Genomic DNA, 17,774 nt, shown 5'->3' on the forward strand with positions numbered 1-17,774 from the left:
TAAATATTTCAGCGGAAGCACCAGGAACTAATACATATTTCTCTCCAAAATGGACATAAGACTACATACAGAATTTACAAATCCTATTCCTGAAAACCTAGTTATCTAACTCATCACCCAAATGAAGGCTATAAAAGGGTCATAAGTGGAAAACTGTAGACACATTTTGGAGAGGATTTTTTTCAGAGGAAGCTATAATGTGAGTCCCAAGTCTCCTTGCTCTCCTATAAAGGCAGGGAAGAGGGGTGTCTGCCCCTCCCTCACGTCAAGCAAGTAGAGCTCCAAGAGCATTAGAAGGGCTTGATATGCCCTCCTGGAATGGACTTGGGTATGATTTCTGCCTGAGAAACACAAAGTCAGCCCCACTGCGAATCACTGAGATTGCTGCCTTAGATAACATACTCTTCTAGTATTAACAAGGCAGTGAGAGTATGTGTATTTTCTGTAAATCATATATGGACCACACAAGATAGAGACAGAGAACCAGAGGGAGAGAGACAGACTGTGGAATGTGGGTTTCTCTTTGATTCTGTCGCAAAAGGCTGCCATGCAGCATAGACAAGACTTCATCAGAAAGAATATGTCACTATAGCTGAATGCTTAGGGGATGAGGAGGAATAAACAATAAGGCAGGAAAGAGTGCAGGTGAGAGACACTGCAGAGGAGAATGAGTAAATTCAAATTCTTATTAAGCCTAGAGAGTGTGATCTCAGCTTGTGACAGTACTAGTTAAATCAAAACTTTCCTGCACCACCCCTTTTAGTTCTTTTCATTTCCTATGCTCCAAATCTGAAGGGATCAGAAACCAGAGTTAGGATAATGATGGAACATCCGGGAAAAGGAGAAGCTCAAGGCAGGAGGAAAAAAAAAAAGGGAGCAACTACAGCCTCTTTCCTCAGCTGCAGCAGGCCTGGGCGAGGGAAGGGAGAAAAGCCTTACAGTTAAAGCCAAATTCAAACTTTCACTATTACATGAGTCTAAATATTTTAATTACTGATTAGAGAACTTTGAGTTACCTAAAAAATGACTAGAAAAGCTAGGGAGCCTTCCGGTGTTTTCATTCAAAATCAGAATAACAATTAGACCCAATAAATAAGTACAAAGAGATGATATAAGACAGAAATAGTTATAATAGTTATGATTAAATCCCACAATTTATTCAATGTTACAGTTATAAGAACCTTACAAATGATCATAAATTATTTTATATTCATAAATGAATCATTAACCTTTAAACTCTAGTTTATTGAAATAGTAGTTGACTATGGTGAGATTATAAAAAGAGAGAAAAAGACAAAATAAATTTTTAATTTATTAATATCTTCTATGGATCAGTTATTTTCATACACTATCTCTTCTATATCTTACAATAACCTAGTATTAACCTGGTATTAATCTTAAAATGCAGTGCAATTAATGAAGGAGCCTAAAAAACAGTACATCCATGTTCATAGATAGAAGGACTCAATATTGTCAAGATGTCAGTTCTTCCCAATGTGATTGGAATTCAATACAATTCAATTAAAATCCCAGAAAGTTATTTTATGAATATCAACAAACTTATTCTAAAGTTTATTTGGAAAGGCAAATGATCCAGACTAGGCAACATTAATATTGAAAAAGAGGAACAGGTAGAGGACCGATACTACCTGACTTCAATGTTAACTGTAAAATGACAGTACTCCAGACAGTGTGATATTGGCAAAAGAATAGACAAATAGATCAACAGAACAGACAGAATAGAGCCCAAAAATAACCCCCATAAATATAGTCGACTAATCTCTGACAAAGTAGCAAAGGCAATACAATGGAGCAAAGGTAGTCTTTCCAACAAATGGTGCTGGAACAATTGGACATGCAAATATAAAAAAATGAATCTAGACAGGGACCTTCTGCCCTTCATAAAAATTACCTGAAAATGGGTCATATTCCTAAATGCAAAACACAAATCTGTAAAATTCCTAAAAATTAACATAAGAAAAAACTTGATATTCAGTAAGGTGGTGCCCTTTATTTCTTTTCTCTTTTTTATTTTTATTTTTTCAGTGTTCCAAGATTCATTGTTCATGCACCACACCCAGTGCACCATGCAATACGTGCCCTCCTTAGTACCACTACCAGGCTCACCTAACCCCCCACGCTCCTCCCTTCCAAAACCCTCAGTTTGTTTCTCAAAGTCCACAGACTCTCATGGTTTGTCTCCCCCTCTGATTTCCCCCAACTCACTTCTCCTCTCCAACTTTCAATGTCCTCCGTGGTATTCCTTATGTTCCACATATGATAATTGACTCTCTCTGCTTGACTTATTTCACTCAGCAAAATCTCTTCCAGTCTCCATGTTGATACAAAAGTTGGGTATTCATCCTTTCTGATGGAGGCATAATACTCCATTGTATATATGGACCTTATCTTTTTTATCCATTTGTCCGTTGAAGGGGATCTTAGTTCTTTCCATAGTTTGGCGACTGTGGGCATTGCTGCTATGAACATTGGGGTACAGATGGCCCTTCTTTTCACTACATCAGTATCTTTGGGGTAAATAACCCACTAGTGCTATTGCAGGGTCATAGGGAAGCTCTATTTTTAATTTCTTTTTTTTTTTTTTTAAAGATTTTATTTATTTATTTGACAGAGAGAGAACACAAGTAGGCAGAGAGGCAGGCAGAGAGAGAGGAGGAAGCAGGCTCTCTGCTGAGCAGAGAGCCTGATGCGGGACTCGATCCCAGGACCCTGAGATCATGACCTGAGCCGAATGCAGCGGCTTAACCCACTGAGCCACCCAGGCGCCCTATTTTTAATTTCTTAAGGAATCCCCACACTCTTTTCCAAAGTGGCTGCACAAGGTGATGTCTTTTTAGATACAACATCAAAGACACTATCCATGAAATAAAGAACTGATAAGCTGGAATTCATTAAAATTAAAAATTTCTTAAGCAGGGGCGCCTGGGTGGCTCAGTGGGTTAAGCCGCTGCCTTCGGCTCAGGTCATGATCTCAGGGTCCTGGGATCGAGTCCCGCATCGGGCTCTCTGCTCAGCAGGGAGCCTGCTTCCTCCTCTCTATCTCTGCCTGCCTCTCTGCCTCTCTCTGTCAAAAAAAAAAAAAAAAAAAAAAAAAATTTCTTAAGCAATAATTTAAAAATTAAATTAAAAATTTGTGCTCTGTAAAAAATAATGTCTAGATAATAAAAAGATAAGTTATAGATTAGAAAAAATATTTGCAGAAGACATAACTGATAAAGGGCTATGATCCAAAATATACAAAGAACATCTAAAACCCAAAAATCAGGGGGGAAAAAGCTCATTTTTAAAAATGGGCCAAAGACAGAAGACACAAACAGACACTTCTCTTAAGACATTCAGATGGTGAACAGACACATGAAAAGATATGCAACATCACTCATCATTACAAGAATGCCAATCAAAACTATAATGAGATTATATCACACCTGTCAAAATGGCTAATAAAAAAAAAAAAAAAAAAAAAAAAAACAAGAAACAAAAGGTGTTGGCGAGGGTGTGGAGAAAAAAGAAACTTCTTGCACCATTAGTGGAAATGCAAAGTGCTATAGCCACTGTGGAAAACAGTACAGAGTTTCCTCAGAAAGTTAAAAATAGAACTAACTTATGATCCACAAAATGCACTACTGGATATTTACTCAAAAAATACAAAAACAATAATTCAAATGGATACATGCACCCCTATGTTTATAGCAGCATTATTTATAATACCAAATTATGGAAACATCCCAAGTATCCAATGATAGATAAATGGATGAAGAAGGGAGATATATATATATATTTCACTCATATGTGGAATTCAAGAAACAAAACAAATGAGCAAAGGGGGGAAAAAAAAGAGAGAGAGAGAGAGAGAGAGAGAGCCAAACCAAGAAACACTCTTAACTACAGAGAACAAACTGATGGTTACTAAATGGGGGGGGGGGGAGATGGGGGAAATAGGTGATGGGGATTAAGGGGCACACTTGTCATAATGAGCATCAGGTAGTGTATGGAATTGTTGAATCGATGTATCGTAGTATGCCTGAAACTAATATAACACTAAATATTTACTGTGCTGTAAATAAAATAAAAACTTAATAAAGAAGAATATAATAAATGAATGAATGAATAAACAAATAAATATGAACCAAAGACCTTAATAGACATGCCACAAACAGATGGCAAATAGGCATATGAAGAAACTGTCCACATTGTATGTCATCAGGGAAGTGCAAATTAAAACAAGATTCCATTGTGCATCTATTAAAATGGCCAAAACACCAACCAAATCAAATGCTAGCAACTATCGTATGTGGAGTAATAGGAACTCTCATACATTGTCAGTGGGACTGCAAAATGGCACGAGCATTTAGAAGTGGTTTCTTACAAAACTAAATAATTTTTAACATATTATCCGTAATCACACTCCTTAGTATTTATTGAAAGAAATTAGAAATTTAAACCTGTACACAGATGTTTTTAGCAGCTTTACTCATAAGTGCCCAAACTGGGAAGAAATCAATAAGTTGCTCAATAGGTGAATGGGTAAATAAACTGTGGTATATCCAGGCAATGAAATATGATTCCGTGCAAAAAATAATAATAGTAATCTATCAAGATAGGAAAAGACAGGAAGGAATCTCAAATGCATATTATTAAGTGAAATAAGTCAATCTGAAAAGACTACCTTAGTGTATAATTCCAACTACATGACATTCTGGAAAAAGCAAAACTGTGGAGAGAGTAAAATGTTCGGTGTTTGGCAAAGGATATGAGGGGGAACGAATAGGCTGAGCACAGAGGATTTTTAGGGCATTGAAATATCCTGTATGATATTGTAATGATGATACATGCCATTATACATTTGTCCAAACCTACAGAATTTATAACACCAAGAATGATCCCTAAAGTAAACTAATGGACTCTGGGTAATCATGATGTGTTCATGCAGGCCTATCCTTGGTAAAAAATAGACCATTCTAGTGGGCGATGCTGATACTGGGGGAGGCTCTGCTTATGTGGAGGCAGGAGGTACATGAGAAATCCCTATTCCTTCCTCTCAATTTTGTTTTAAAACTAAAATGGCTCTAAAAGATAAAGTCTTAAAAAACAGGATGCCTCAGTTTTTAGATGTTATTGTTCACACTAATATGCAGCCTATATCTTATACATGATTATATATATTCAAAAGAAGGAGAAAAAAATAAATTATATTTATGTAGCATATTTGTTTCAGGCATTATTTCTCTTTTAGAATGTTAATCATGTGAAGTTTGGTTTCATTACACAATATTTTAGGAAGTTTATTGAACCAAATTTTACAGCAGGAATTGAGTCCATAGCCAAGTCCTATGCTTCACTACCTCTTCAAAGTAAGATGCCAATTTCCTGAATGGAACATGAATATTTATTTGAAATGAGACTGATGAATTCCTATAAATATCAGATGTGCTTAAGAAAATCAATAGCACAACATATACATTTCCAATCCAGTTTATCTTAAATAAGAACCTGGTACACTCTTTTTCCTAAAATTATACAATCTGGGTGATATTCATCTACTATCTACAAAACCAGATCTTATCTGAATCAAAAGAAATACTTCTAATTAGCCTGCTATTTTTGTGGTGGTTCTTTTGGACCAAAAAAAAAAAAAAAATCAGTACTTTGAAAAGCCATTAAAAAATAGCATAAATGGCAATTTCACTGTTACACTAAGAAATCAATTAAATCTTTCCATTAGACCTACCGAGAGTGAGGAGATATGTCCATTCGTGTTGCATGACACCTGTTCTAACTACTCACTTAACAGCAACCACAGCCCAGAGCAGCTATGCCTCAACACTGGTTGGTACTATGTTCCTCTTGCTTTTGAAACATTTTGTCTCATCACTGTTTTCAATGACTTTTTTCAGTTTACTCTGCATCAGTAACCTGGGGTTCTATTAATCTCATGCATCCAGCCCCCAAAACTCAATTGGGGTGGTCACATACATTTGAGACTTATTAGTATTTCCCTTCATAAAGCATGAGGACCACTCACCACACTCCTTTAAAATTCTAGTCATAAAAAAATAACGGCAGTTATGAATAAAGAGAATTTGAAAGTCTGAGATAGGGCACCAGGTATTTAAAAGACTTCTCTAAGACACACTGGATAACAGTAATAGTATAGGAAATGATGATTTATTAAAGTAAAATAATTTATTCACAGACAAGAGATATTTTGGGTGGGTTCAAATAACTTATGAGTTCCTGTATCTGGCTTTTCATTTTTTAAAGTAGAAATGATTTTATAGGTATTACGTTACACTCACAAAAGTCTTTTCATGATTATCCTACCAATATACTTTTAGCATCTTAAAGAGGTTAGAATTTTGGGGTGCCTCGGTGGCTCAATGGGTTAAAGTCTCTGCCTTTGGCTCAGGTCATGATTCTAGGGTCCTGGGACTGACCCCCGCATTGGGCTCTCTGCTCCCGCAGGGAGCCTGCCTCCTCTTCTCTCTCTGCCTGCCTCTCTGCCTACTTGTGATCTCTGTCTGTCGAATAAACAAATAAAATCTTTTAAAAAAAGGTTATAATTTTAATACAAAAAATGTTCAAATGTGTTACTTAATGACTATTTTTTTCATGTCTATGCCCCTTAAAATTGCATGACATAAATCATGAATTACAGTATTACCAAGATTAGAAAGAAGCTTCTAGGTATAAATATAAATATATGTTGATAGATAATAGAGCATTATAATATAAACTCTAGCCAAGAATACGGTGGATCAAAATATGGATCTGTTTCTATATTTATTAAAATATATAATGGATATAAATAACAACATGAATAAAATAACATGAAGGAATAAAGTTCTCGGGCTCTTAGTAGTATCTTCTGGAATATTCAAGAGACATCATTAAATGGTGAAAAGGTAAGCCACAAATGTGAGAAGATATATGAAATATGTAAAAGCAACAAAGGACTTATAGCCCTAATACATAAAGAAACTCTACAAATCAGTAAGGAAAAAAAATCCAGTAAAAAAATTTTTCAATTTCAATTAAAAATTTATCAATTTAATTTTTAAAAAATTAAGGCTACTCAAATGGCCGAAGAGTATGCACAAAGTTGTTCAATCATATTCGTATTCAAGAAATGTAAATTAAAACAACATAGCATTATATACCTTACAATAATGGCCAATGTTAAGAGAATGCCAAATGCTGACAAGAGTGTAAAATGACATAAGCTCTCATACTTTTCTGGTGGAAGTATAAATATGTACTTCACTTTGGAAAATATTTGGCATTATCTGCTCAAATTGAAAATATGCATACCCTATCACTCAACAATAATTTCAAGGTGTGAGAATTACATGTGTGCACCAAGAGACATAAAAATGCCCACAGCAACATCAATCATAGTGGCTTCAAAATGCAAATGATCCAAAGGCCCTTCAGTAGTAGAATGCACAGCATATACAAACAAATGAATATTATACAAAAATTACAATTAATAAACTAAAGCTATAACTGAAAACATTGGTGAATTCCACAAAAAACAACATTGAACAATAGAGAAAGATACAAACACCCCTATGAGTTCATTTATATAAAATTCAATAACTAGCAAAACACCCAGTGTAACAAGACAAGCTAGAAATCCTTTGGGGGAGCAATGGTAGATAGTGATTAGAAAGGAGCACTAAGAGGGATTTGTAGAATGTAACTACCATGATCATCAACATGTGTATCATGTTGTACATTTGGGGAGGAAGGATGGTTCACGGCATCCAATAGTAACCGAAACATCAGAATGAGAATCTGGGCCACCTGACTTATATCCAAGTTTCACCAAATAAAGGGGCAGAAGTTTCTCAGGTTCAATGGTTCTTGAGCCTAGTTGGATACTAAATCACTGGGATACTTATAAAAAAGATACCAGAATTCAAAGAAATACCCAATATTAATGAAAGTCTTTGAGGGTGGGGTCCAGCATAAATATTTTTTAAAGATTTTATGTATTTATGTATTTATTTATTTGAGAGAGAGAGAGTGGGAGGGAGGGGAAAGAGGGAGGAGAAGAGAGAGGGAGAGAATCTCAAGCAGAGTCTACTCTGAGCACAGTGCCCAATGTGGGGCTCCATCTGTGACCCCGAGATCACGACCCAAGCTGAAACCAAGAGCCATACATTTAACTGACCGAGCCATGCATGCGTCCCCACGGATCAGTATTTTTTAAAGTTCCTCAGATGATTTTAATGTATAACAGGGCTTGACGGGGATGTTCTAGAGCTTCATTTGTGGAAATTTTAGTATATATGTAAGTTACCTAAGTATTGTTAATGTACAGATTCTGATTCAAAAGGTCTGGGCTAGGGCCTGAGATTATGCATTTCTAACAAGCTCCAATGGGATTGTTAATGTTGCTGGCTCATGCACTACACTATTTTTTTAAATTATTTAAATTGTTTTAGGTAGGTTCCATGCCCAATGTGGAGCCCAGTGTGGGCTCAGGACCTTGAGATCAGGACCTGAGCTGAGATCGAGTCAAATGTTTGACTGAGCCACCCAGGTGTCCTGGACCACACTTTATATAGCAAATTTTCTAGAACAATGGGTCTCAAGGTTGGCTGCACATTAGAATTATCTGGTGATACTTAAAAAAAAAAAAACACCTACAGGTTTAGGCCCTACACCCGGAGGGTCTGACTAGTGTGGGGTTTAGCCATCACCATGTTTTTAAAACTCACAAGTATAGTCAATGTTGAGAACCACTGTTCTGAAAAATTGACACACCGCATCCAGCTATAGGGAAAAAAAAAGAAGAAACAGAGGAAACACGTTTATTTATGTTTGTTTACTAACCATTTGTAAGGTGATATGAACATAATTTTTCAAGTACTAGAAAATAACGAAAATTCAAAATACCCATTAAAGTTTAGTCCAACATATGTAATCCATTCTCAGAATCTAAGAGGAAGTCTGGACTAACTGTAAGTAGATGAAGGATTGAATGAGAAAATCCACATAACTGTCTCTTTATTACATTCCCAGACTCCACCTCATGGAAAAAAAAAAAAAAAAAAAAACCCTGAAAATGTCAAGGACACTTTTACACCTCCACTCTCGGTCTACCAACTCAGAGACAACCATCCTTTTATCACGCAGGTGAGGATACCCAACAGAATTTTCTTTACCAAGTCCCAACAATAGTTATTCTACCTCTGGCTGAAGTACCTGGTATTTGGAGAAGTTTAATGTTCTAACTATATACAGTGATTGAAACAAGGAGCATACTGAGGGCAGTGCATCTCTAAGAAAAATAATGGGGAAATTGTACAAATACTACAAATCAATGGAGAATCAAAAATAATCTCAATGGCCCAAAGGAAGATCATACCTCTAAAAATTATCTGTTTCAGCAATGAAAGAAAATGCCCAGAATACCTGGGAATTATCAATAGACTATAAAAATGGACTCTGTCAAGAACAAGAAAAACTAATTAGGAAAGGACAGGAAGAAATAAAAGAAAGGGGCGCCTGGATGGTTCAGTCAGTTAAGCGTCTGCCTTTGGCTCAGGTCATGATCCCAGGGTCCTGGGACTGAGTCCTGCATGGGGCTCTCTGCTCAGCGGGGAGTCTGCTTCTCCCTCTGCCCCTTCCCCCACTCATTTTCTCAATCTCTCTCTTACTCGCGCGCTCTCTCTCAAATAAATAAAATCTTTAAAAGAAAGAAATATAAAGAAAATAGTATGAGATAAGCAAGAACTTTAATAAAACTAAAATGCAACCACAAAATCAAAACCAATAATAGAAATAGTAAAATGCAGAACTGATATTGCAGAGAATCAAGTGGATAATATGAGAAACTAACTTTAAACCACAAAGGGAAAAGACAACACATATCACTAATCCAACATGCAGATAATTAATGTTTACAAAGAAGATAACAAAGTGGAACAGAATCAGATAAAACAGGAAAATGTAATGTAAGCAGAAAAATATCAGTGTATGCATACTGGAAAGGATTTTTAATACACCCATCACTAGGCCTGTCTTAGCAATTTTCTTAATTAAAGGAATCCAGAAAAATGTCTATAAGCATTCAGGCTTAAAAGATATAATCTTTAAAAATGAGGGAAAAAAAAAACAGAGACTACAGATTCCTCTGCAATGCTTACTGAAAACAGATACTGAATAAAGAAATATATATGGAATATTAAAAGTAAAAAAATTACCCCAAATGTGATATGCCACTAACTTCATATTTGAATACAAAGGAATGACTAAAGGGGTACCAAGGGTTTGAGAGAGATCAGGGACTGTTTAAAATGGCAGAGACTCAATCCTGTTTAAGAAATGGTGAGAACGATCCAGTTGAGAGGAAGAGGTCAACTAGATTATAAATTGTGTACATCTCCGGATGGTAGGGAACAGGAAATAAACATAATTGAAAAGGAAACTCCCTTACTGCATCAAAAGAAAGTTGCAGATATAGACAGATAGATATGCTTAATAGGGAGAAGGTGAATGAGTTAATTCTGATGACAAATTGATCCTCCAAAGTAGAAAGCATCTGCTAAATGACAGTAAAGAAAGGGATGGTGGAGAATGATGAGAATTTTTGAACAGTTAATTTAAAAATCAAAGAAATAGAATAGAACTGAATAGGCGCTGTTAAAGGTCAATTATATAATGAATTCAAGCAGTTATATTCTGCCCTCTTAAATGATTTCATCCAGCACAGTGTGCTCATTGGGGCTGCATAGAGAAAGCAGGAACACAGAGGGACCCCAATACAAGTATGATTAAGTGGGAGTGAAGGTATGAATAAAATTAAAACAGGGAACCTACGATATTTAGAATATTAGCAAAAGCATTACTAAAATTATAGGCTATGAAATCAGAGTAGGATAAGAAAATAATGAAAAAAAGATGACAGCACGGACAGGAAAAATGTAGAGAGGTCAAGCATTTGCACAGGCAGACAAGCAGGAGAGATGTGTGGTCAGAAAGCAAAGTGAATGCACTGATGACCTCAGTGGCAGAGTAGTTATGGATGAATACTTCAGCTAGGTGTAGTGGAAGGAAAGGGTCAGAGGAGATGGGAATGTCAAGAAACTGAAAGCCAGATTCTTGGTTATGCCATGTACACAGGCTTTCACAGCACTCAGAGATTGCTAACTACTACTGTATCACTATATTTTGATATTCTGTATCTACTTCCAGAGGAAGAAGAATCACAATAGTAGAATGTCCATGTCCTTAGAGGGAAATTTGGTCAGCATCAGCAATAGTATGTGGGAACTTAACAAAGATATTTTCCCATCCCAGGGGGTTTAACTGTTTAGAGCAATGACTATTATTTGTATATATTGTCAAGAGTTTATACAACTAAGTTTTACAACTTATATGTATTTCCCCAATCACAAATCTAAACCAACTCTCACCTTCACGAAGCACAACCTGAGAAAAATAAAGATCAAGGTTTTTCTCTCTCACTTCTCCCCCATCAGACCAACTAACATCTTTTGTAAAGTATAAACAATTTTATGAGTATGAGGTATGATTTCTAATTATGGATTTAAGCAAGTATAAGATTATTACCATTGCAAATTTAATAAACAAACAAACAAACAAGAAGACAGATTCTTACCAAAGGAAGGTGACTCCCTCCCATCCTCTAATCCTGAATCTCTTTCTCTGTCTCTCTTTCTGTGTTTATGACCACGATGCCTGTGACGTCGATGGCTTTTTCTTCCTCCCAGGGGCACGTGAACTCCAATAAATAGTGTCCGATGACCTTCAGCAGAAGCAAATGCATAATTAAACTCTAAATTATTCCAAACTGCAGAAGAGGATGATTTACACGTCAATAGAACTCAATTCAATTCAATCCAGCAAACCATTTTTGAGTGTTTATGGAATATAAAGCTTGCGACTTGGCATGTATTTTGGCACTTAGACCTATTGAAATATACCATAGATCTATCAGAAACATTTACAATACTAATAGTTTGGTTATAGATCTTATAATAACCATTAGTTTATTAATTGCCTTAATCTCTCTGTGTCTTTTCCTTATAACTTATAATTACACACTTCTCATTAAGAAAATTTATTCTATTTTCTCCCTACCCTCAACTGTTATCTCACCAGTCCCCTTCCCTTCACAGTTAAGTGTGTGAAACAATTACTATCTCAAAAAACAGATTTCACCAATGTCCACAGTAATGCCAAATTCCATGGAGATTTTTTGGTTCTACTATTTTTGTCTGTGGCACTTGATACTATTGACCACTCTCTTCTTGATGACCACTTTCTCTTGGCACTCCTTCTCTGTTTTGTTCATATTAGTTTTTTTGTTTTGTTTTGTTTTGCTGGTTCTTCTATTTATCCATTCAAGGTTGGAGATCCCCAAGCTCTATCTTTGACTTTATCATTTCAGCTGATACATATTTATTACAGGCTCTAAGACCTAAAACTTGATGATAGATTGCTCTCTTGGGCTGCCGTCCTATGCATACCTCCACTTATTAGACATATTACTTGCATATCCTTCCCACAGGCATGTCAAACAACATGTCCATGGAACTCATCCTCTTCTCTGTCTTCCAAGTATCAGCCATCTATCGTCTATGTTAGTAAGTACACCATCTATCCTGTCATCTCAGAGACCATCTAATTTATGACCAGGTCCTCCTTTACATCTCTAGAATCCATTCCCTCTTCAGTATCCCTAGTGTTGCTGTCTTAGTTGGACTCTGATCATTTCCTACCAGGACTACTAGAACATTCTCCTTCCTGCTGTTTTTTGTTTTGTTTTGTTTTGTTTTCCTTTCAAGCTACACTCTTGTCCCACTTTTTATCCATCCTGAATGCCAATGGCTTATTTTTTCCCCAAAAAATGCAAGTCTGACTACATTATTCCCCTACTTTAAACTCGTTGATCATTCTCTGTTGCCTATATGAGAAAGCTCTTAGTTCTCTTTAAGGCCAAATGAGATGAGATCTGCCCTCTGCCTATATCTCTGGCATACTTCTTTTTTTTTTTTTTAGATTTTATTTATTTGACAGACAGAGATCACAAGTAGGCAGACAGCTAGGCAGAGAGAAAGAGAGGAGGAAGCAGGCTCCCCGCAGAGCAGAGAGCCCAATGTGGGACTCAATCCCAGGACCCTGAGATCATGACCTAAGCCGAAGGCAGCGGCTTAACCCACTGAGCCACCCAGGCGCCCCTATCTCTGGCATACTTCTAAATACATTCTGCTTCACATACTAAAAGCCAATGTGAGCCCATTCATCCTTTTAGCCAAATGTCCTCGAGTCTCTGTTTTTACTTAATATTGTTCTTATTCTTCCAATTGTAGGAAATGTCTTTGTCTCTCCTAATTATCTGGTGAAAACCTACTCATCTTTCAAGTCTCAGTTCAAGGATTATGCGACCTATAAAATTTTCCATACCCTCTGATTCTAAATACAGTTGACCACTTTCTTCCTTAAGGACTTTCCAGTACTTAATGACACTTGATTGTAATTACTTACCTAAAAGTCATTTTTTTCTTATAAATAATCTCTGAGAAGGACACTATGTTAGTCAATTTGTATCTTTAGCAACTAAAACAGTGCCGGGCATACAGCAGAGGCCTAACAAATGTTTACTGAGATAACAAACATTTTATTGAGAGGTATTATGCCATGAATCAAGAATACAAATATAAAGAAGATATGATTTCATTCCTATAAGTCATCAGGTTTCAGGCCTTCCCAACTCACGAAAAAAGTGGAACTCACAAGTGTGATGTATTGCCCTGGGTATCCCTTCCCTGAACAAACATATCAGAATAAATGAAGAGAAGATGTGAACCCTAAAACAAACACGCATTAATCTATGCATTCAATATAATTACAAATTTCTAGAATTATTATTTCAACATAACTAGACAAATAATGTAAAATGTATAAGGAAAAACTGAAAGCAAAATAACAAATAACATCTTGATAAAACTTCACCTTGTGAAATATCAAGCTATACCACAAAGTTGTATACTTAAAGTAATTCACAATTTTGGAATCTTAAATGTTAGTAATTTCAAATTACTTGGACCATCACTACATTGTTATTCTCTAATATGTTAAAGATTATTAATCAGGAGGAATGTGTTGAACATGAAAGAATTCAGACAGACCCTTGTGTAAAACTAGCATTTAAGAGTCAGAAAAAGAGGGCACCTGGGTGGTTCAGTTGGTTTAGCGACTGCCTTCAGCTCAGGTCATGATCCTGGAGTATCAGCATCAAGTCCTGCACTGGGCTCCCAGCTCCACCGGGAGTCTGCTTTTCTCTCTGACCTTCTCCCCTCTCATGTTCTCTCTCACTGTCTCTCTCTCTCAAATAAATAAATAAAATATTTTCTTTAAGTGTCAGAAAAAGAAATTAAATACTTAATAGTTAAAAAATAATGAAGTTATAGACTTTCAATTAAATAAGGGAAATTAAATACCTGCTTTCTATCTCTATTGTTGCTGGACACTACATTCTTAATGCCAAGTTAGGAAACAATTTTTAAAGAACACTAAAAAAGGAATGATTAATAAGTTTTGTTACAATTAAGTCAGAAACTTCTCTTTATCATAAGAGCTGGGAGTCTACAAGGCATTAAAAAATGTATTTCTGGGGCACCTGGGTGGCTCAGTGGGTTAAGCCTTTGCCTTCGCCTCAGGTCATGATCTCAGGGTCCTGGGATCGAACCCCGAGTCAGGCTCTCTGCTCTGCAGGGAGCCTGCTTCTCCCCAATCTCTCTCTGCCTATTTGTGATCTCTCTCTCTGTCAAATAAATAAGTAAAATCTTTTAAAAAAATGTATTTCTAACACATATAACTGATAAAGGACTAACTAACAAGATATAGAAGGAAATCCTACAAATCCTAGGAAAAGATGAAAACCCAATGGGAACATAGACAAAAAACTTAAATAGGCATTTAATAAAAAAAAAAAAAAAGAAAGAAAATACAAATTGCTAATAAATGTAAGAAGAGGTCCACTAGTTCTCAGAGTAATGGAAATTCAAATCATAATGAGGTATCTCTTTACTTCCACCATCTTGGCAAAAATTGAAATGGTTGACAATTCTATGTCTTGGTGTGGTCTCATATAGTACCAGTAGTATTATACAAAACTACGTTGAAACAATATAACATTCTTTATTAAAATTGAAAATATGCATACCATATAACCCAGCAATTTCCTTGGGCCCTAGAGAAGTACATGAAGGTGTATAAAAATATAAGAGACACATATAAGAATCTCTACAACTGCACTGCTTATAAAGACAAAGTGCTAGAAACAACCCCAAAATCCATTAACAGAATGTATTAAGTAGAAGATATATAGAACAATAATCCACAAGTATGCATAACAATATAGATGAATCTCACATATTATTGAGCAAAATATATATATATATAATTTCTTTTATAAGGCTTTAAAAATAGAAAAACTAAAATATACTGTTCAGAGATGCATACACAGGAAAAGATCAATACAAAAGTCAGAAAACTGGCATAAAGGTGAATAGGATCTGTGACTGGTGAGAGGAACATGAGGAGCTTCTGGGGTGTTAGAAATGTTCTGTTTCTTGATACAAGAAAATCATAATGCTTCAATAATATTTAAAATTTATACATAGGCTTTATGTACTTTTCTGTATGTTTGTTTCATTTCAAAATTTAAAAAGTTAAAGAAACCAAAGAGGAAGAGTTTTAAAAAGGGGACAGCTATTAGTTTACATGCTATAAAAAAGTCAAACAAGATTAAAACTAAAAATTAGCCATTACTGTTGGAAATTGATGTTTATCTGTTATCTTCATAAAAGCAATTTCAGTGAATGAGGAAATGAATAAAACTGAGGAAATTTAGGCAATGAATATTTCCTAGACGTGAAAATAAAGACTTTACAGAGGGCAGTACTGGAACTAAATCTCAAGATTGCAACGGTTTCTAATAATTACTGCTGAAGATAACCATTCCCCAGACAGACAAAGATAAGAGGCACCAGACACCTTAGGTGCAAGTCCAGAGGGCCTGGCTGGGTATAGTGAATATTGTCTTTGTTTATGAAATGTAGATTCGATGGGTCTGTGCCAAAAGTAACATCCTAAAAAGTTGCCAAGTCAAGGCTAAAATAAACCATCTGAAACTATATCCAAGCATAATCAGATAAAAGGATGCCAAGACAGACAGCTGAACTGATGTCTTGAGGACATTAAATGCAAGGAAGACCAAACTGAAGGAGTTTCCTGAGGCAGAATCTTGCAGGCTGGTTAAAATATCAAAATTCACTTGGATAAATAACTATGATTGAATTGTTGGATCACATGGTAAGCTTATGTTTACCTATATGAGGAACTGCCAGACTGTCTTCCAAAGTGGCTGTACCATTTGCATTCCAACCAGCAATGAATGAAAGTTCCTGTTGCTCCACATTCTTGCCAACATTTGATGTTGTCAGTGTTTTGGATTTTAGCTATTCTAATGGGTATGTGGTGATATCTCACTTTTAATTTGCAATTCCCTAATAACATACAATATTGATCATCTTTTCATATGCTTATTTACTATCTGTATTTCTCCTTTGGTAAGGTGTCTGTTCAGATTTTTTCCTATTTTTTAATTGGATTTTTGTCTTCTTATTGTTGAGTTTTAAGGGTACTTTGTATATTTTGGATATAAGTCCTTTACTGGATATGTCTTTTACAAGAATCTTCTCTTTAGTTTGTCTTTTCATTGTAACATTGTAACAGTCTTTCATAAAGTATATGTTTTAATTTTAAGGAAGTTCAATTTATTGGGGTGGTACAGCCTGTTAAGCACCTGGCTTAACAGGGTCCTGGGATCAAGCTCCTCATCAGGCTCCCTGCTCCATAGAGAGCCTGCTTCTCCCTCTCTTTCCCTCTGTCTCCCATTGGAAGTATGTGAGTAGTAGAAAAGAAGCAAAGTTTCAGTTGTATAGAGCCAGAGCTCATCTCCAGAAAATTCTTCTAAATTCTACAGGTTATATATACAAGAAGCTTGACATAAGTTTTCTTAAATTTTAAGACAAACCTAAAATTTTTGTGAAATTATAAATAAGTTATAAGGATTGAAGCAACTTCTCTAGACTACATTAGTAAAAAATAAATTTTAATTAATAATGATAAAGATGGAGTTAATGTTCCATATCCTTAACAGAAAATTATATTTACAAATCCTTGACATTAAGGGTCAAAAATTTAGGGGGAAAATATTACACAGCTATGCCAGTTCATTTCTAAAAGTACGCTATTTCTCCAAATGTTACAATTTTGTGCTATTTTTTTTTCCTAAAGATTTTATTTATTTATTTGACAGACAGAGAGACAGCAAGAGAAGGAATACAAGCAGGGGGAGTGGGAGAAGCAGGCTTCCAGCCTAGCAGGGAGCCCGATGCGGGGCTCAATCCCAGGACCCTAGGATCATGACCTGAGCCGGAGGAAGACCCTTAACAACTGAGCCTCCAGGTGCTCCTATTTATCACTTCTTAAGTGAGTATTTGTTGATTTTTTTCTCATTCTAAAGAAATATCCACCTTTGTACCTAATTTATATTCAAATGTTGTTTTTTCCCTAGAGAACGTTCAAAAATGCTTAAGTGTCAGCCCTCACAAAACCTACATCTGCCCTTAGGCCACCTGTATGTGAATAGCCCACAGTTTTGTGTCTCCACCTCCAATCTCTTTCGCAGAGTGGAAACTGTCATATCCCAA

The 17,774-nt window shown here is 35.8% G+C and overlaps 1 protein-coding gene across 11 annotated transcripts in view; it reads right to left on the bottom strand.

The window, feature by feature from the left end:
• The window catches only part of SLC4A10 (solute carrier family 4 member 10), a 307,876-nt gene that overhangs the window by 154,436 nt on the left and 135,666 nt on the right, over nt 1-17,774 (bottom strand). For all 11 annotated transcript variants that reach the window (XM_082691268.1, XM_082691263.1, XM_082691261.1 and 8 more), the window contains one exon: nt 11,651-11,797. In XM_082691268.1, coding sequence (XP_082547394.1) covers nt 11,651-11,797 — 147 coding nt within the window. The remainder of the gene's footprint in view (nt 1-11,650; nt 11,798-17,774) is intronic.

The sequence above is a fragment of the Mustela nivalis genome (assembly GCF_964662115.1).
Source record: "Mustela nivalis genome assembly, chromosome: 11".
In the NCBI taxonomy this organism is placed as follows: Eukaryota; Metazoa; Chordata; class Mammalia; order Carnivora; family Mustelidae; genus Mustela; species Mustela nivalis.